The sequence below is a fragment of the Podarcis vaucheri genome, assembly GCF_965113315.1.
Source record: "Podarcis vaucheri genome assembly, chromosome: 5".
NCBI classification, from domain to species: Eukaryota; Metazoa; Chordata; class Lepidosauria; order Squamata; family Lacertidae; genus Podarcis; species Podarcis vaucheri.
Window position 1 is genome coordinate 71,601,293 of NC_138763.1, and position 19,701 is coordinate 71,620,993.

At 43.4% G+C, this 19,701-nt stretch overlaps 1 protein-coding gene across 2 annotated transcripts; it reads right to left on the reverse strand.

The window, feature by feature from the left end:
• Positions 1-286: 286 nt before the first annotated feature.
• On the reverse strand, positions 287-18,443 carry PPA1 (inorganic pyrophosphatase 1). Of its 2 annotated transcripts, XM_082225091.1 has the most exons (12): positions 18,287-18,443; positions 14,419-14,483; positions 11,400-11,480; positions 9,834-9,887; positions 8,780-8,899; positions 7,057-7,143; positions 6,001-6,127; positions 4,712-4,839; positions 3,480-3,562; positions 3,172-3,241; positions 1,586-1,625; positions 287-645 (listed from the first exon to the last, which is right to left on the reverse strand). In XM_082225091.1, exons 1-12 carry the CDS (start codon positions 18,348-18,350, stop codon positions 617-619), a joined length of 948 nt encoding a protein of 315 aa, XP_082081217.1. In that variant the 5' UTR covers positions 18,351-18,443; the 3' UTR covers positions 287-616. The 2 variants fall into 2 exon arrangements, with proteins under 2 accessions (XP_082081217.1, XP_082081218.1); XM_082225092.1 differs by lacking the exon at positions 11,400-11,480.
• Positions 18,444-19,701: the final 1,258 nt, after the last annotated feature.

The following is a 19,701-nucleotide window of genomic DNA, read 5'->3' on the forward strand; positions in this document are numbered from 1 at the left end:
TAGGAGACTACTCTTAGTCATCAGAGCTACCAAACCAGCCATAGCTAACACAAGGATTGCTTGAAAAGTGTTGTACTTCCGCCTCATCTCAAGCTGGTAAGGTTAGTGACAGGAAGAGGCATCTCTGACTTCCACAATTATGTTGCTGTTTTTAAAACAGAAGGAGTGGGGGGGGGTAGAATCCAACACTTCTTTTTACTTTTTCCTCCATCTCCCATTACGCACGCTTCTCCCTTCATGATCGCATGAGATTTCAAAAGAACACGAAGGAGACAAGACTTCAGAATGAGCTTCAGCAAAAATTCTTCATAAGCAACGAAAGGGGTATCTACACACAACTGGGTTATGCAACAGTGATTTGCCATGATGTGCAAGTAGATTCTGAAGACTGCCAGGCTGCCGTTTTACACAAGAACTGCTCCGATGCTAGGGATCTTGATATATTTTGAGCGTATATTCCAAGCACACGTTACTGGTAGGTATGCAAAAATCTGGTACATCATCAAACTATTTTACATGTTTCAAAACAGGACTGCTCTTGAAATCGAAGTTCCCGGTTCTCGTCTAGTTGTGCACAAGTGTTTCCTGGTAGCAACTACGGCAGCACCTGCTTCTGTCACTGCTCATAGAAGTACCACCTGTCCACTGGGTTTTAAAGGCAAAAAAATGGAAAAAGGAGACAAAAACTTTAGCATCATAAAGTAACTTGGAAAACATTCTTTATAAGGCATTGCAAATCAATATTTCAAAATGTGAAGCAGACTTCATGCACGCCGGTTATTCATTGCTAATTTCAAGCGCTTCGGAATTCAGAGCGTGGGAAGCCAAAACAAAAATTATTACAAATTGGAAAACAATTGGACTTTTTATTATTTTTTTATTTTTATTGGATTTGATTTGATGTGTTAATTAGATGTTTTTATTGGAAAATTAATAAAAAAAAATTCATCGCTAATTTCCATATAATTTATCCTGGCTTCTGTTCTTAAAACTAGAGGTTTTAGAAGCAGCTAGAGAGCAGGCAAACAAATGCTTGTGTCCTTTGTACTGGCAGGTGGACAGGTACCAGGCATTTCACTAGAAGGGCCACTGCAAGCTTTCCGCCTGGAACTATGTCTTGAGCTTATACTGGACCATTTGCATATTAGAAAGACAGCCCTTCAACATTTACTGGTAACTCAGAACGTGAAGAGAAAAGTTGCACTGGATATAATTCCTGGGAAACTGGGTCATAAAGTGAGGGTTGTCAAATATTGATGTTAGACCTCCTGTAAGCATTAACAGATCTTTCAAATGAAGGAAACCTGGCTAGTGCAGTTTTACCTAAGGCACTGCGTAATAAGCTGCCCTTGTCAGAAGTGCTACACAAATGATAAAGAATGCAGGAGCTCTAATAGTGAATTGTTGGCTTTCCCTGGTCCAAGTCTTGCAAGCAAAATATTTAGCTCTAATAGGGTAGTAGTTTAAATGTAAAGGTCAGTGCCAAGCAGGTGAGGATGCAGAATGAGAGCTTTTAACTGAAGGTTCCCCCTCTCCAAGAACATAAATACACACACTTCTCAAATTCACTCTGAATTAAGGTTACCTTCTGGTGGTATTGGATCAGCAGGTCCGCAGGCAGGTGCCTGGGGGGGAAAAGAGGAGAGCATTAAATACAGGATTCCTGCTAAATTTAAAAATTCGGTTTCTCTTTCACATCAATACATAGGATTTTGCAAATAAATGCAATTATTATAATAATTTAAATGCCATACAGTTATTTCCCCTTCTGGATGAAAAACAAGAACTCTTCTGATACTCCCAGTGAAACTATACATCTGAGGAACTGTAATCAGACTAAAAAGATAACCCTTTCATGTGTCCTAGAACCAAGTGCTGGCATTCTGATGTGGAGCTGGCATTCTGCAGTTGCTGCAGACCAACCCCAACCAGAATCAATGAGCTATTTTCCCACTCACATTTAACCAAATTCATTAGAACATGAGTTTTCGGTCATTACACTAGGCAGCATCCCATTCCATTCCTTGCGTAAGAGCAGAGAAGGAAAGGAGGAAGAGTAGAAATTGTAAGGGGGGAAGAAGAAGAGAAGGGGGGTGGAAGTACAGTGTGCTCTCTTTGCACAGTACAGTGGTGCCTCGCAAGACGAAAAGAATCCGTTCCGCGATTCTTGTCGTCTAGCGGTTTTTTCGTCTTGCGAAGCAAGCCCATTGATTAGCGCTACAGCGGTCTAGCGGCTTTCCGTGATCAGCTGTTAAGCGGGTTTTTCAGCGGAACAGCTGATAGGCGGCTTAGGAAAAGGAGGGGAGCGAAAAAAACCCGCGGGGACGCGCAAGATTTTTTCGTCTTGCGAAGCAACCCCATAGGGAAATTCGTTTTGCGAAGCGCCTCCAAAACGGAAAACCCTTTCATCTAGCGGGTTTTCCGTCTTGCGAGGCGTTCGTCTTGCGGGGCACCACTGTAATAGAAAAAACAGGAGCTGATACAGCCTGAACAGCCTTAGGACTAGTGAAGGAAGCTATGCCTCTCCTTAGCACTTGCATGGACGTTCTTATGAGGGCTTCCCATCATTTACAAAACATGGGTTTAGGAGGATATTTCTGCCCATGGTGTCAATGAAGTGGTATTACTGAAACATACAGTAGGGTGGGACCTGGAAATGGTATTAGCATTTTTTATAATTATGCAGGTAATCACTAATAGGCACAGGCTGCACTACTCAGATTAGACAGTCTCTTCTCTCAAAATGATGGCTGTGCAATAGGAGTCACCATCCCAGGAGCAGAAGATGCTCAACATTCAGAACTGGGTGTAGGCTGTGCTTTAAATAAATAAAATATACACAACACCCAAGTTCTGTACCATGTAGAAGGCATAAAGCAAGCCTGCTTAATGTGCATCCCTTGTTCATGAGGATATAGGTAAATGAAATATTTGGGACATGGAAAGACCCTCCTTTGGACCATGACAGGTTTTGCCAGGCACTTCTTTTGCCCACCCAGACAGCCATCTTCTTTTAAATAAGTTGAACAGAAAGATTTCTAAGATGCCGAGTTCTGCAGCCAATGCCACATTTGGCGGCTTTTCCGCCTTTGCATGAAATGCACACAGCCATGCAAATTAGAACGGTGTCCTTACATGTCCTGGGCATAGAAATTAAACAGATCTGCTTACCTCTCCCACAGTAGCCCCCGCAGATGTTTGATCACAATGGCAAGGGCTGTCTGGCAAAGTTGTATTTGTGCTAGAAGAGAAAGTTCAGTTATAGAAGTAGCCACGTTTTCGCTCCCTGCATATTTATTCAATATAAAAATACTGAGATATATTCCTAACCCTGACATATTTCAAAATGATGCCTGCATTACGAGTGCAAGTGCTAACAGTAACGTTTTTAGGCATCGGGTGAGCCATATGATCATCTCTCTCATTTAATCCCATCTCTTTAAAAGCCCAAGACTGGAAGGAGAAGAGTAGCAACTTACCAGCAAATTTCTCCACCAGTTTTGTTATTTACTAGAGCCTTCCAGTAATCATGGGTGTCTCCGATAATCTTAATTGAAAAGTCCTATGAAATAGAGAACAGAACAAGTTCAGTGCTTCTTCTCAATATCTGCAATTATTGAGTGCAACAAATGCCTTGTGTTTAGTGCAACAAATACTTCCCTAGTCAACAGAAAATCAAGGCAATAACAGCACAAGCCTGCATTATGTCCCATCCTAGTTTGTCAGTGGCATTCTAGTATTAATCTGTCCATTTCATTACGTGCTGCATTCTCAAGGAACATGGAAACAATACATCTCCTTTTAAAAAATAATGTTGAAGTGGCACATTTCTGGATGGCAACGAGTTTTTAACAAAGGCTGTACTCTGAAATGGCATAGGATAGAGGGCCAGCCAAAGTTTTGCAACAGTAAGACACAGACAAAGGGCTCTTCCAACTTAGCCTGAACAGCAGCAGAGGTTTTGACTGACTCCTTCAGCCATTCTACTGCTCACTACTGCTTATCAGTGTATTGATTTGAACACAGAAACGTTAAAAGAAGAAGATAAATGCTGCAGCTTCACCTCTAACCAAGTGGCAGGACAGAGAAATATAAATAAATGTGCTTGTTGAGTCTTCAGTGAAAAGAGAAAAACAAGAAATGAACCGTCAAGGTTTATCAAGCAATAAATATACAGCCTAACAGATGAGAAGGGGAATTAAAAGCACTTTGCCTATGTCTCTCAATGAGAGAATGGCTGAGCTGTTACAAGTAAGTGTGTGTGTGTGTGTGTGTGTGTGTAAACAAACATATGTCAGAATACAGTGTTACCTCAAGTTAAGTACTTAATTCGTTCCGGAGGTCCGTTCTTAACTTGAAACTGTTCTTAACCTGAAGCACCACTTTAGCTAATGGGGCCTCCTGCTGCTGCTGCACCGCTGGAGCACGATTTCTGTTCTCATCCTGAAGCAAAGTTCTTAACCTGAGGTACTATTTCTGGGTTAGGGGAGTCTAACCTGAAGCATATGTAACCTGAAGCATATGTAACCCGAGGTACCACTGTATGTACATTTGTCTGTTTAATAGGTTTTTAACTTCCAGCTAAAGGAAATGAAGCACTCATCAGGAGCTACTTTCCCCACAGAATGAAGCATGAAGAACTCTGGCTCCCCATGATATTGTCAATTACCGAAAAGGACATTGACGGATATCCATCAAGATGCAAACATACCTTGTCTTTAAATTCTCCATTGAATGCAAATTGGTTTTCCGGCTTCCCGTCAGGTACTTTGTATCTTCTAAACCAGTCCACCGTCGCTTCTAAATAGCCAGGCTTCAACGTCCTGACATCATTAATATCTTATAAATAAAAATAAGAACCATGCTTTCAGAACCCAGTTACGAGTATTAGTTACAGGACACTAAAAGGACATGCCTTAGATTCAAGAACATGCTTTACCCCTCAACCCTGCCACCATATCCATTTTCCTGCCTAGTTGCAATTGTTCTAACGTGGATTAAAGGTTTGCCGAGAGCCTGCAAACAGATACAAGAACCTAGATAGATAGAACCTATCACTTTGCACGGGCACTTTTTTTCCCTGAACCACAGCCAAGATCTACAACTTAGCACAGCATTATTCTTATCTTTCTCAGTGGACTCTTGTTGCAAGGGCAAAGTTGGCAACCCCACTAGAAATCCACCCCTATACAGGGAAGAGGTGAATCTAAGAACTCCCACCAAACTAAAAAAACAACCAACCCATTGCCTTAACTGGTGTGTAGAAAGTCGAGAGGAAATCGCATGCAGTGAAGAATAATTCAAAACCAGACTGGTGTTTTATAAAGGTACTATTTCTTGTGTAAACACCGAAACCTGGCAGTTTTCCTATCCATGACTCATAAAATATGCCGACTTATGAAGTTCTGACCACACCTTAGGCACCTCTAGGCACAGACTCCAACTACACCACGGGAGAAATCTTCCTGCTCTTTGTAACTGGGTCTCCAAGCTACAGATAAACTCCACATAGCAAAGTCTCAATACAATGCTAGCACTTCCTTCTGTAAACAAAGCAACTGTTGTTTCTGGCACTTAACACACTCTCATTACTATTACTAAATTTATTAGTCTTTTTTTTGCCCCAGGAAACTTAAAGCAACTTAGAAAACAACAACGTTTGGTCCAAATATTTATTGTTCATGCTATAACCAGTAGTATAAGTTTCACCTCTTCTAAATGAAGTGGAACCTACAAAACTTTGATTTACTCAAGACTTCAGTCCCTTCAAGGCAAGTAGGATAACCATTATTACCACCCATGAGATTTGTGCAGTAGTGATGTTAGCGTCCTGCTAAAGGTTTGTTAACAACCTGCTACATATTCCATGGATCTAGGAATACACTGTTCTAGAGACATAAACAGCATCATATTACCTGTGCTCTACACAGATCTCACCTTTCCTTGCTGGGCATTTGAAGGGAGAGGAAGGAAAGTTCTGATCACTTCAGTGCTACTTACTGTTCAATTTAGCAGCATCGGGGTCTTCAGTGTTGATTGCAATGACCTTCCAGTCTGTTTCAGACTCATCAATCAATGCCAGGACACCCAGCACTTTCACTTTAATTATTTCTCCTCTGCTGCACACCTGATTGAGTAGATGTTCCTCGTTAATTAGATGGAAAGACCAAAGAAAACAATTCAAATAAACCATAACAGTTAAATATTGTAGCATCTCTCACAGATTGCTCAGCAAAGGCCTGAACCACTTATTCTGCCTAAACCAGGGACAAACACTCACCAGCCAAGGTATTTGTGAGTTGGTGTAAGGTTTTCCCAAGGAGCTCATCTTTCATATTTTTATTTTCAGATTAAAGGTATAACTACAGATGTTTGTAGAGAGACTGAGAATATGGGAGATAAAAAAGTCTGATGTTTCACATGTCATGATATTAATTGTATCAAACTTTTTCAAGGGCTAACTCAGGGGTAACGGTTTTAAGACAATGCCGCAGCATGAGTCTAACTTATATTGGCATCTATTAAATAGTATTTAGAGACCGTGTAGAAATGTAAGCCTTGGCATTTATTTTAGCCCCCCTCTTTATAAACTTTTCTCTGCGTAGCAATGCAGGCATATGTTCCAGCTGAGAAGAGCATTTCCTGCATCTGACTAAGTAAGTTGTAGTCCATTTAAGCTGATGCCACAATAATTCAATTTTATGGTACCACAGGACTCTCTGTTTCTGCTACCAAAACAGATACATTTTGGAATCCATTATGAACACTATATTAAATCAGTTGAAGCAAACAGACACACTTTAACAAGCCCTTAATACATTTCCAGTACGGTTGTATATGCAGAACAAGTTACCTACTGCTGATTTAAACTCATTGCAACCTTACCATGCCATGATGCAAAATTATAATGCCCAAGTTTGAATAGGGCAACTAGCTGAAAACTCCAGTTCAGCAAGACATTCAGGTGTAAAGTTTCACCAATGTGGACAAAAAGAGATTGAAACAACAGTTTACAGCTCTAAACACAGACCACCACAACTTCAAAAAACACGTTACCTTGCTTCCAATTTCACAAACGTCAATTGGATCATTATCTCCACAGCAGCCGGTATTTTCATCTTTATGCTCTGGGTCTTCCCATGTCTTTAAAAAGAAGACGGGGTTATATGTAGCACACATACACAGTTACTTTGCTAATGGGCTGCTTATACGGCTTTTGCAGTTTTACGTCTTTTAAAAAGTATTTTCTCTTGAAATGCTCTTTAGGCAGCCAACTTTGTCCACTGACAGCAACAAGAGTATGGCTGGCGGTTGTGATATATTTCTTACAAGAAAATTCAGGAATCAGAGGAAGGAGTCTGAATCTAGGCCATTTGTTTGACGCTTTACCAAATCCACAAAGCACTGCATTTTCCTGCATATGAAAGGAGCAGGGAATTTTTTAGATCTAGTTATGAAACCTCAACTTGCTGTTAGATCTGTTGCATTAACCAGAACACACTCGCATTAATTCAAGTCGAAGGGACTTCCACGTGCGTGCATTTAGCTACCTTACACAGAAATATGGATGTGTTGATAACACATGCCAGAGGGAAGTCGCCATTCAGACTGCTTTAATAGAAATTGACCTAACTTCCTTCCAGGTCAGAAGCAAGAGTTATTAAAACCCCGGCAAGGGCAGGGCTCCGGAACAGTTTACATAATGATGCCACAGCATCCCTTATGCTGGCCATCTAAAGTTTAGCTGGAACAAACGCTGCCAATTTGGAAAGTAGAAGTTACCTCAATAGATGTTTAAGATTAAAAAATAAAAATAAAAATCTTCGAAATGATTGAAGAGAAGAACACACGATTGGGCAGAGGCAGTCTAAGTAGTTCTGCGGTCAGAGGGAACTCAGTAGGACAGGTCTGAAGTCTAATTCAGAAAAAGGTGGAAGAACCATAACCACAATGCCAACTGGGGCAGGAGGAAGTGTCTGACAGTATGTCGTAGCCTCTGTACCACAGGAAATAAGAGGATTGATCAGTGTGGCACAATAAACTGACCAAAGGGAGGGACTGATGCTAGCTGGAAAGCAAGTATTGGAACTGAATTAGCTGAAGTAGGGAAAAGAGCAAAATGTAAGAGTTAGTATTACAGTGATAAAACTATAAGAGCACAGCTTCCATAGCAAACTCTCACCTTCTTCTTCTTAAGAAGTCTGGTTAGTGCACTGTAATGCCATGTTTCTAAAGACTTAGTCATATGCATTCACTATCCCCTGTGACTTGTGCTGGATTTTTCAGGGTTGAATACAGGCAGTGACCATTTCAGGCACGTCCGATATGTGCACGATCACACATGCTCACATTGCGCTAAATCTGGAAGTGGCCTCGAAATGGGGTGTTTGCAAGCTTTTTCGATTGTGTTTCAAATATACACAATTTCATTTAAATGCGTTGGAATGCAATACCTACGTAAATTGAGGGGTTGCTTGTGTACTTTTCAAGATGACCCTGATATGTGAATTGTGATCTGCAAAGCCAACTGATTCAGTTGCAGCACAATCAGCTTCTTTGTTTACAACATAGACTGTACTCTCACTTTTCTCCTGAGATTTTGCCACCCCGTTGTCCATGCGATAGTTACACGTTCCTCCTCATTAGTGTTTTGCTCTTGCTGTAATGTTGCTTTGCTAAAATGTTTACACGGAAACATAGCACTTCCAGGGGCAGCCTAATGAACATTTATGCTCAGCAATTAAAACACCTCTGAAAATAAAGAAAGCTAGACAAATACCTGTGGAATAGCACCGTAATTCCAGATGTATCCCTTGTGGGGAAAGACATTAGCGACATAACGTAGTTTTCCTTTCTTCACATCCTGCTTAATTGGGTTTAGAGGATCTTTGGTTGCAATCTGAAAAAGAATTAGTTTAAGTTTAGCATTAACAGAAGAATGTACAAACAATCCAATTTCAGGACGGTATTTTCCCTAAAGGTGCTTCAATTCACATTTTCAAAGTACCGTATTTTTCGCTCCATAAGACGCACTTTTTTCCTCCTATAAAGTAAGGGGAAATGTGAGTGCGTCTTATGGAGTGAATGGCACCGCGCAGAGAGGTAGAGCTGCGCAGCGCCCCTTCAGCAAAACGGGAGGAGGAATGGAGCCCCTTCTGTTCCTCCTCCCGCTTTGCTGAAGGGGTGCTGCGCAGCTCTCATCTGCGCAGCGCCCCTTCAGCGAGGCGCCTGTCCTGGAAGCCGGAAGGGACTTCTTTTGTTCCTTCTCCAGCTTCGCTTGAAGGGGCGCCTCCTTCGCAGGAGAGGTGCTGTGCAGAGAGGGAGAACAGCGCAGCGCCCCTTCAGCAACGCGCCTGTCCTGGCTTCTGCCTTAGCCTCTTCCGGGCAGGGGGAGCCTTCATCCCACTGCCCTGAAGAGGTTTGGCGCGTTATCCCAGAAGCCTGAACAGCCACACAGTATCCCAGAAGCCAGATCCCTCTTGCTGTTCTGGCTTCTGGGATCCAATTTTTTTTTCTTGTTTTCCTCCCCCCAAAACTAGGTGCGTCTTATCGTCTGGTGCGTCCTATAGAGCAAAAAATACGGTAAATTAAATATCCAAATTGACAGCAACCATGAAAACTCAGAAGTCCAACAGGGCTTGCTCACGAATTGTGTGCACAGTCCTGCAGATTTAGAATAGCTGCCCATTTCTTTACTACTAACTAATCAGGAAATTTCAAATTTCAGAGAGGCTGATGCAGAATGGCTTTATCTTTCACGGATAAGCTGATTTTAATGAAGAGGCAGCCACCAAGCCAGGAACTACAGCTTTCCAAATACAGAATGCCATTACCTCCATCTTAGCATTGGTCCATCGAGGTATTTCCACAACCATGTTGAACACATCCTGAAAAGAATAAGAAACCAGAGAGGTATATACCATATCCATGTAAATCTAGAATTGAACTTTTGTTTATTAAAAATATAACTGTCTAGATAATAGATCTTAAGTAAAAATAGCAAAGCCATCGGGATTCAAGTAATTCCCCCCCCCCCAAGGGCTGCAATAAAGGAATGGGGTGAAAACTATAAAGCTTTCATGCATTCATCAGTGGGGGAGACAATTTTGTCTTTTGAGTCTTTCAATCCATAATGGAAGCAAAAAAGACCAACCACCTGGTATTTCGTTGCATAACTTGATATTTAATGGAGACCATTACGCAAGAGACTATTGCACAGATGCAAGAACACAATCAATGATTGAAGATCACTATCATGCTAATGCATTTTGCTTTCAACTGCAGGTTAAGATTTTACACGTCCAGATTTTCTTTTAATTTTTTAAAAATAAACTGCATTTACATAGCAGCCACAGAAGAGCAAATTCCACCCTGGCAGAAGAATGAATAACATCATTTAGGATTTTCCATTGAATACAGGAATGAGCAACCTGGCTGGCATGAAGTATCAGAGACACTTCTCACAACAATTCTTTCAAATGTGCCTTTTTTTAAAGCTAGAATTCTGACAGGCATTTTGAGACCTGCAAAGGAACCTCGCACTGCATATCCTACTCAGAAGCACAATGGGGGTTACTCTTAAGTATGTGGAATTCTGGACTAAAAGCCTTTATTAGGTAAACACATCACTCCCACAAATACCTAGCTCGTATCTCAGAAAATTATCTAATCAGACTTCAGTTTCCTAACACCGTTCGAAGAGTGAATTGGCTTCAATTTTATCAACAGCCTACTTTGAGAACGAGGTGGGAAGGGACATCCCTTCTTCCTTCAGAAGGAAGAAAAATAGCTTCTTAAGAAGAGAGAATTAAATGTGCTAAAAATTATGCAGGCATGAGTCAAGTGGATTGGAACCACCATGGAGCCTTGAGGCAGTATCCAAGGCTCCTGTTCCCCTAACACAAGAGATTTGTACTAGCGTAATACAACTTCCCCATCCTGTCCCCTGCTCTCAAAATCAGCTCCAGAGGCTTGAAGGACCCTTTGGGGAAGGTTTTGTGGAGTGCGGGGGGTGGGAAGGGAGGAAAGAAACAGATGCGCAACTGCATCAGCAAAACGCCACTGGTACTGCTCTGGATGCAGCCCATATAAATTACAAACCACCCTGCAAGTATATTAAAATAATAGTGGAAATGTTTATGACAGAAGCCCAGACAGTTCTGTAGCTATTTCCTGAGGCAAAGAGAGCCCCTCATCCTTTTCATACATAAACATAAGCAGCATTCCAGTTTGCCATGCCCTGGCAAGCACGGAAAGGTACAACGAGGCCATATACATTTAAAATACGACGAGGGCAGCAGCCCAGGTGCTGATAAATTTAGAACCTCTCCAATCCTCTCAAGATCTTAAGAATACGAGGATTAGGAGCAAGAGCTGTAGACAAGACTGGGTAATGTAACCTTTTGCCCTAAACTGGACTCCCTATCTGGGCTGCTACTGAAGCTGTGGAGAACCCAGGAGAATAACGAGGAGAGCCATCCCTGCAATAAAAACAAAGAGAAGCGAAGTCTGAGAATCAGTACTGCATTGTATTGTTTAGCTTCTGGGACAATAAAATGCCTGCTTATTCTGACTAACTTTTATACCTGTGTCTCGAACAGATAAGCAAGGGGTATAAGCACCTTCAAATAGGCAGGGTCTCATTGCGCACAAATCCGTTCTGCTACCACAGGTGGATTCTTAAAAAACAACCACATGAAGCCCCTGCCTCTACTCCTTGCTCCACTGATGGCAGTGGCTGAATTTGCGGGGTTGTTTTCAGCTGTATTTGAGGACTTTATAACTGAAGATGGAATATAGTGGACAAGGGATACCATGCCTCAAGTGGCAGCCAAATCCCATTCCTTCTGTTGCAAGAGTTATCGCTTGCCACATGGGGTAAATTGTGCCCAAGAGCACCATTTACAGTGGCCATTAGTTATCCGATTTGTACATGCCTAAAATTAGCCAAGATTCTACTTAAACTTAAGTTCTCCTTTCAATTCTAGTTTTCAACCCTGCTATTCCTTTTGCCCCCTCAGAGCTTGGCTTTTACTCTAAGGCAGTGTTCCCCAACCTTGGGCCTCCAGCTGTTTTTGGACTACAACTCCCATCATCCCTCGCTAGCAAGACCAGTGGTCAAGGATGATGGGAATTGTAGTCCAAAAACAGCTGGAGGCCCAAGGTTGGGGAACACTGCTCTAAGGCACTGTCAGCGAGATTAGATTTCCATTCTACTGTTTTATAAACTAAGCTGGTTGCGCGCACACACACACATACAGAAAAACCACAGGTCATTCATGCAAAATAGTTTACAGTGTTTTTCTTGTTAATGCTGCTCTGATTGTTGCTAACTAATTTGGGTTTCTTTAATAGCGAGCTTTAAAAATTTGGTACACTTATGTGCTGCTCTTGTTTTGTTAGCCAACCCGGAGTTTTGATATTTATAGCCCAAAATTTGAATCGTAATGATTTTTTAAAAATGTGTCATGACCTGACAGTTTGGGCTGCCCAAATAAGACAACACTATTTAACTTTACAGTATTTCCAGAAGCCAACATGTGAAGATTTCACTGCATCAAGTTATGCCTCTAGGCCTACTTGGAAACAAAAAAGTGCTGGAACAACAAAAGCTATAGAAAATGTGGAACAAACATTGTTCCATTTCAGACTTAATGCTCTTGATCCAAAAAACTATAGTTAAGACCTGATTCAACCCTGATCTGCTTTAATGCCCATAATATATGTAGTGGTGCATTACATTTATAGAGCATGATCTTTTTGTCTTTGTCCACTGTTGCAATATTATTCTGTCTGGTTTTTTCCCTTGTATCAGCAATACAAAAATTTGTAAAAAACACTTGAGCCAATAAATGATGGTTTATTGGGTTGATAAAACTCCTTGTGCCTGAAGTGCTCAGCCCTACTTTGACGTGCTTGTTCAATCCCTGCTTGCAAACCATTGTTTCCCAATTCAGATACAACAGAAAACTGAGGCAAAAACAAATCATGATATAACTGCCAAAGCAGAAGATGTGAGAGAAGGAATAGGGATGTGGTGAGTAGGCAAAAAGTACATTGTCAGGCCCCGAAAACTTGATTTATCAGATTGAGATTAAAATAAAAAAATCCCTTCCAGTAGCACCTTAAAGACCAACTAAGTTATTAGAGAAAGTGTTGCATAGTTTTCTTGCATATTCAGTGGGATACGTGGATTGTAGAGGGTTCTTAATTCTAAGACCCTTGGGTATAATGTCTAGGTTCTTGCATTTAGTAAGAAAGAAGATATCAGTCTGTACCTGTGCAAGTTTCTTGGTGAGGTTGATGGACTTCCATTTCATGCGGCTCAATGTGGTGCCTTCCATGGTTCCAGTTACAGATAGGTAGCCATGTTGGTCTGCCATAGTCAAAATAAAAAAATCCCTTCCAGTAGCACCTTAAAGACCAACTAAGTTAAGGTGCTACTGGAAGGGATTTTTTTATTTTGACTATGGCGGACCAACACGGCTACCTATCTGCAGATTGAGATTGTTACATTTTGAAGCTGACCATTGTGTACAAATATAAGTTTAAGATAGGTTGCTAAGAATAATAACAACCCTTCAATACCAAACAAGTTATAGAGGAAGACTACTATCATGGATATAAAAAAAATGAATTTCTAAAATCTGGAAAGAAGGATGAGAAAGAAAACTACTGGGGGAACCTAACACAGCTAAGAAGTCAGCGCCAAGGGTTTTTCATTTTGGCAACATCACACTGTATAAGTTGGACAGAAAATGCAATGAACCAGCTTCCCTTTAAGAACATGAAAATGCCAATAATATGAGACAGTTATGTATTTTCTCCTGCTGGAAGAGTCAGCCAGTTGGAAGCTTTTCTGGAGTGGCTTTTACCACTTGAAAACTTTGAGGAGTTTTAGCAGACCGCTTCATGATTTTTCTGCCTGTTGTACCAATTGTAAGGCACTGTGCTGTTTTAAATTGCATTTTCACAGACACACCATACAGCACCTAAATGAAGCATGTGGACCACTGGTGGTCTGTGGACCAGTTTGCGAACCTCTATTCTACAGCTGAAAAGAGAAAAGTGAGCGTTGGGCTGAAGCAGGCAGTAATGACTAGTGAACAATGGTAGTAAAGGGAAGGTTGCACCCCTCCATCCCAACTTAAGAACAAAAATTAATTTGCATGCACATGCTATGTTAAGATTATTCCTCCCTTCGTGTCAAGTTTTACTTAAGTCATTGGTTAATAAAGCCAAGGCAGTTACCTTAAGTTGTCAAGCACGGATCAGAAATTAGGTTGAAGTTGCTTTGAACACACACAGCTTGTCCCCTGTTAAGAATAAGCAACTCTACATCTAGTGACTGGGTCACCTTTATATAGTCTGCAGGACGAATCCCCACAAAGTTCTGCTCAGTATGACCGCGAGCCTTACCTTGCGAGCATCTGGATGTATCGGAATGTCATGGAACGGAGAAATATACTGTCCCTTATCGTTTTCTGAAAAACAAAGGAAATGTCCAAGTTTTTGATTATCTTTAATGCATGCAGTAGTAAAATAAAGCTGACAAAGTACCAGGGATAGAAAGTTTAAAGAATGTGAATATCTATAAACAAAGACAAGTTGGCACAGTCCTATCAATTGGGTTTTGTTCCAACGAAATCACTGCAACAGCAGGTGTGCTGCAGAGTTCCTACCTGCCCTAGTTTCTCAGAAGACTGGAATATACCAGTGCTGGTGCTACTAAATGTGATAGGGGTTCATCACAGCTTACCCCCACCATCCATGTGCAGCTTAAAGCTCCCATCGCTAACAGCAGTGCTTCAGATAGCCTATGCACTCTCCAAGGCACACTTCCACAATAGTCAGACACACCTGTAGACTGTGACCTGCAACAGCCAGGTAGCCAAGCAGGGCTCTTTGCTGCTGCTTCTGTGCTCCAGCATAGTGTGCTCAGTTTTACAAGGTATCTCAGAAGGCGGTCTCCCTGAAGTGCAAACTACGGGAGCGTCTGGAAACAGCAAAACCTGTACAAGCAAGCGGACTCCAGCCTTATCAAATGACAACAGAGGCTGATATGATGTTGCCCTGAAATGGTTTAGCTTATTTCTCCAAAGATGAACAAAATGATTTCCTTCACATATTGCACAATGATAAGGGTACTTGGATAGATGTCAGTAGATGTCACAATCCCATTACTTTTAGACCCCCCTACACACCTACATGGCATTTCTCCAAGGAAATTATCACACGCAGCAACACAGTGTGTGTGTGTGTGTGTCATGGACTGGGTAGGGGAGAGAGAACTGCACCTTTCCACCCAAGCAGAATCGTTCCCTCTCATTGGGGGAGCTGGCAGGGGTGGGAAAGATCCAGATAATTGCCCCCATGCATATATTTGCTATATTTACCCACACACAGGTACAGTGGTACCTCGGGTTACATACGCTTCAGGTTACAAACGCTTCAGGTTACAGACTCCGCTAACCCAGAAATAGTACTTCAGGTTAAGAACTTTGCTTCAGGATGAGAACAGAAATCGTGCAGCGGTGGCGCAGTGGCAGCAGGAGGCCCCATTAGCTAAAGTGGTGCTTCAGGTTAAGAACAGACCTCTGGAACGAATTAAGTACTTAACCTGAGGTACCACTGTATTGCCATGGAAAACCTGCTCCCTTTTGGCATTCCACACTCCTGAAAAGAGGACCTAGTAAGTTGCATGTGGGTTTAGGGTCACAGCTTAGCAGCAGAGAATATGTTGTGCAAGCAGAGGACCTCTAGTTCAAATGACATTGGGCAATAGGACTTGGAAAGAACTCTGACTCAGACACTGGAGTCTCCCTTGCTAAGACTCGAAGGTGGCCAGTTCCCTGGTATCCTGTGATGAGAAAAATCACCTCCACTACCTGGACTTAGCCATCTGTCCAAATTTATTAGCTGAGGTATGTTTGGACACAGAGGCTCATTTAATTTTGGACTCATGGCTTTCCTGGATTAACAGGCAAGGTTAACTGCCAGCAAGCCAAGGCAGGCTTCCACTAGAATGGATGACAGCAGGGTAGATACCTTCATGTACTTAAGTCACTTTAGGAAAAAGTTTTTCCCAGCAGTCGCCAGAAACAAACTGCAAGTTGCATTTCTCAATCTAGAAGAGTATGCATCTTGGAGCATTACCTTAAAAAGGAATCTCCTGTCAAGGCATGGGATCTAGCACACCTTGTCTCAGTGTCTGCACAAATTGCTCCCATCAATGCCTCTTTTTAAATGGCTGGTGCCCTGCTTTGGTATTCTAATTAGTCCTAATAAAGATATTGCCTGGGTGTGGACTTAGGAGCCTCAAGTAAAAAGCATGGCAGTCTCTCACCCCAGTGGACCTGTTTTATGATTCAGCTTTTTCAGCTTACCAGGAACATCAGTTAAGAAAACTCTGGATAATCGTCATTTCTTTGTGCAGCAAAAACTGAAGCTGTTTTGAGGTGGAGCACTACCAGGAAGAAATGAAAATCGCCTTAAAGGATTATACTGCGGGAGGCTTTTCATTTTACAGCCACCTTCACTGCCCATATCTGACAGCCTGGTTCAGACTTTAAACCCAACAGCTGTTTGCTCAATGGGGGAGGGTTAGAGGAGAACAGCGCGCCAGGAGCTCACCTGCCAGTTGTTGGGGCACCAAGGAAGGAAAGAAATTTCAAAACAGCCAGTGGAAAGCCAGCAAGCAACTCTGAGCATATACGAAGAGTATTTAAGTACACTTAACTATTCTGAAAGGTGAGGGTAGATGGAGCCAGGTGAGCTACCTTTGTAATCTCCAAACCACCTGGGTCAGATGACATAGCAAGTCAGACTCCGGCTTGTTTCATTTGTGGCACAGCAGCAAGAAAGGACTGCCTTGGGAACTTTTGAGTTGCATGCTGCTCAGTTAACATTACACCATAGTTTAAAAACAAACTATGGTTAATGTGACATGCAAACTAGGCCATAGCCTCTTAACAGGGCATTACATGGACAGTTAATGCCATGATCAGTCATCCTAAACCTCACACTCACACAACTTTTACGACAGCATCAGTCCCATTCTAGTACCTTGGGCAAGGACTTTCTCTTTCTCCATATATCAAGTTCTCTGTCACAGCGTCCAAGGGCAGCTGTATCTCGCACTTTCATTTCCTTCCAATTGCTTCCCTTCCCCCATCTTCCCTCCTCCTTCAGAATAGCTAAATGCTTTCAAAAGTACTCTTCTCACACAGCTAAATGTATTGTATGCTACGTTCCATGTATTTGTTGTTCAATTTTCTGTTCCGCATCCTTCTGGAGTCAAAAGTGAGGGTTGGTAACTGGGGCTTAGCAAAGAATCACAGAAGTGGGGAAATCTCGACTGCCATTCTATAATAATAGCATTACAGGTTGTGATTTCATGGCTGGAGCAGCCATCCCTGAAAGTCCACATGGGAAGACAGGTGTGTTTGTATACAAGAGTTTGGAGGGGCACTGAATTCAGGTGATGCACCCAACCCCAATTCCCCGTCCCAGCCCTAGATTTAAGGGTCACTGGGATTGCAGGAACACACACCCATGCGCCAAGCCTAATCCACCACCCCACCCCAAATATTAGGCCTTGGAGAAGCAGGGAAACTCCCATGGCAGCATGACGGCAGTGCTGGTGCATTTGGGATCCCTTCCCCTTCTCTCTTGTGAAAAATCCCTGCAGAGCTATATAAAAGCTCTCTGGACAGGCCCGTTTCACGCTGACACAGCGGGCTGGCACCAGGCTACCCACGAGGGGAAACTGCAGCAGCGTCCGCAAACCCCTTGGCGCACGCTCCTCACAACAACCCTGCGAGGGAGGGCCCCGCGTTAGCGCCTCTGTCCCAGATAACCAGCCGCTTGCAAGGGCGCAAAACGCAAACTCGCTTCCAAATTAAACCCGCTCAGGGGCTGCGGAGAAGCCCTTTCCCTGACTGCGCCGCCAAGTTGGACATTGCAATGGCAACTTTTTCAAAAAAGCAGAGCGCCGTGGAAAGGATCCTGGATCGAGTCTCGCCGTCTATCAAAGCAATTACACGACACGATTCCAGAAGCGGAGGAGAAGGCGTCGAGGAACAAACGGAGCCCGGCTGTGGCTTTTTCCTAGGCTGCCTGTCTGCCCCACAAATGCCCTCCCGAGGGACATGCACGCACGCGCGCGCTCGCTCGCCTCCCTCTTTCATTCATCTCCCGCTCTGCGCGCTCGCGGGCGCCCCGGGCTTCTCCCGTAGCCCCCCCCCCCCCGGCTAAGCCCGCCCGGCTCCCCCGGGGGAGAACTCACTGAAGAACAGCCTGTAGCCGAGGCTGTTGGGGCAGCCCCGCTCCTCCACGCTGTAGCTGGCCATGCTGCGCCCTACCGGCTCGCCCGACAGACAGCAAAAGGAGAGTTGCTCGCTGCTCCTCCTCCCTCGAGGCGGCCTCTTATTAGGCGACGGCACGCCCTCCCAGCCGCTTCCCCCGCACTGCGCAGGCGCCCGGCCTCTCCCCTCCCTGCGCTCCTCCGAGTTTCATCATCCTCCCCACGCCGCGCCGGGCTCGGCCCCGCACTGCGCATGCCCCGTAGTGAAGAAACCGTCCCGCCCCCTCGCAGTTCTCCCCGCCCCTCCGCTTTTTCTTCAGCAAATTTGATTTGGGGCACCTTTGACACCTTAAACGCTGCTTCACTGGGAGTAACCCCGTTGAGTTGCTTCTGGGCAGGCAAAGCCTTATGTGCAGCCAAACACTTTGCTGAGCTGGTTTGTTGCTGCTGCTGCTGCTGCTGCTGCTGCTGCTGCAGGGGAATTAACAGGGCTAGTTCTGTGGAAATAATAAATAATAATAATCACCGAGATTGGAGAAAGTCTAAGGTTTCCCCAAACTTGGGTCTCCAGCTGTTTTTGGACTACAACTCCCATCTTCCCGAGGGATGATGGGAACTGTAGTCCAAAAACAGATTGAGAGTGTGGGAAACACTGGTCTAGTCTCCCAATTGTATATTCCTCCCCTAAACAAATTATCTTTATTGGGTTACGCCAAATTCTATATGGCAGCGCTATCCAAAAGGCAATCTTAAACCTCAGTAACACCCCCCCAAAAAAAAATAATCTCCGGCAATATGGGGGGATATTAAGAAGCCTGGACTGGACTGCAGAGTGGCTGTTCTTTCCCAGCCCCACGCCTGAACAAAACCCGTCATCCTTTCCTTTCCCCTTTTTGCAATACAAAAACGTCACAGCTCATTGTTCATTTCTTGCTGTGTAAAAAGAGCCTGCTGGATCAGGCCGAAGAGCCATCGACTCCAGCATCTGGCTATCACAGTGGCCCACCAGATGCTTATGAAAAAACCCCAAATCCAAGGGACAAATGATGTGTTGTTGTAAATGTGCTAGCAGTTTTATTGCTGGACAGCTAGGCGTGTTGTTTACCAGAGGTTTGAATAACAGAACTGGACAGGGACCCTGAGGGTCATCTAGTCCAACGCCCTGCAATTCAGGAATCTCAACTAAAGCATCCATGACAGATGGCCATCCAACCTTTGCCTAAAACCTTCAAGGAAGGAGAGCCCAACACCTTCTGAGGGAGTCCTTTCCACTTTTTTTTTTAGTCCTTTCCACTGTTGATCAGTTCTTGGTGCCAGAAAGTTCTTCCTGCTGCTGTTTAGTTAGAATCTCCTTTCTTGTAACCTAAAGCCATTGGTTCGGATCCTACCCTTCAGAG

What these genes read in the sequence shown, in the direction of transcription:
- PPA1 (XM_082225091.1), bottom strand. Translation starts at nt 18,350, where the DNA reads ATGGCCAGCTACAGCGTGGAGGAGCGGGGCTGCCCCAACAGCCTCGGC. An exon ending in ATGGAGAATTTAAAGACAAG is followed by an intron (nt 3,563 to 4,711) that starts GTATGTTTGCAT and finishes TCTATTTCATAG; the next exon opens with GACTTTTCAATTAAGATTAT. An exon ending in CGGGGGCTACTGTGGGAGAG is followed by an intron (nt 1,626 to 3,171) that starts GTAAGCAGATCT and finishes TTTCCCCCCCAG; the next exon opens with GCACCTGCCTGCGGACCTGC.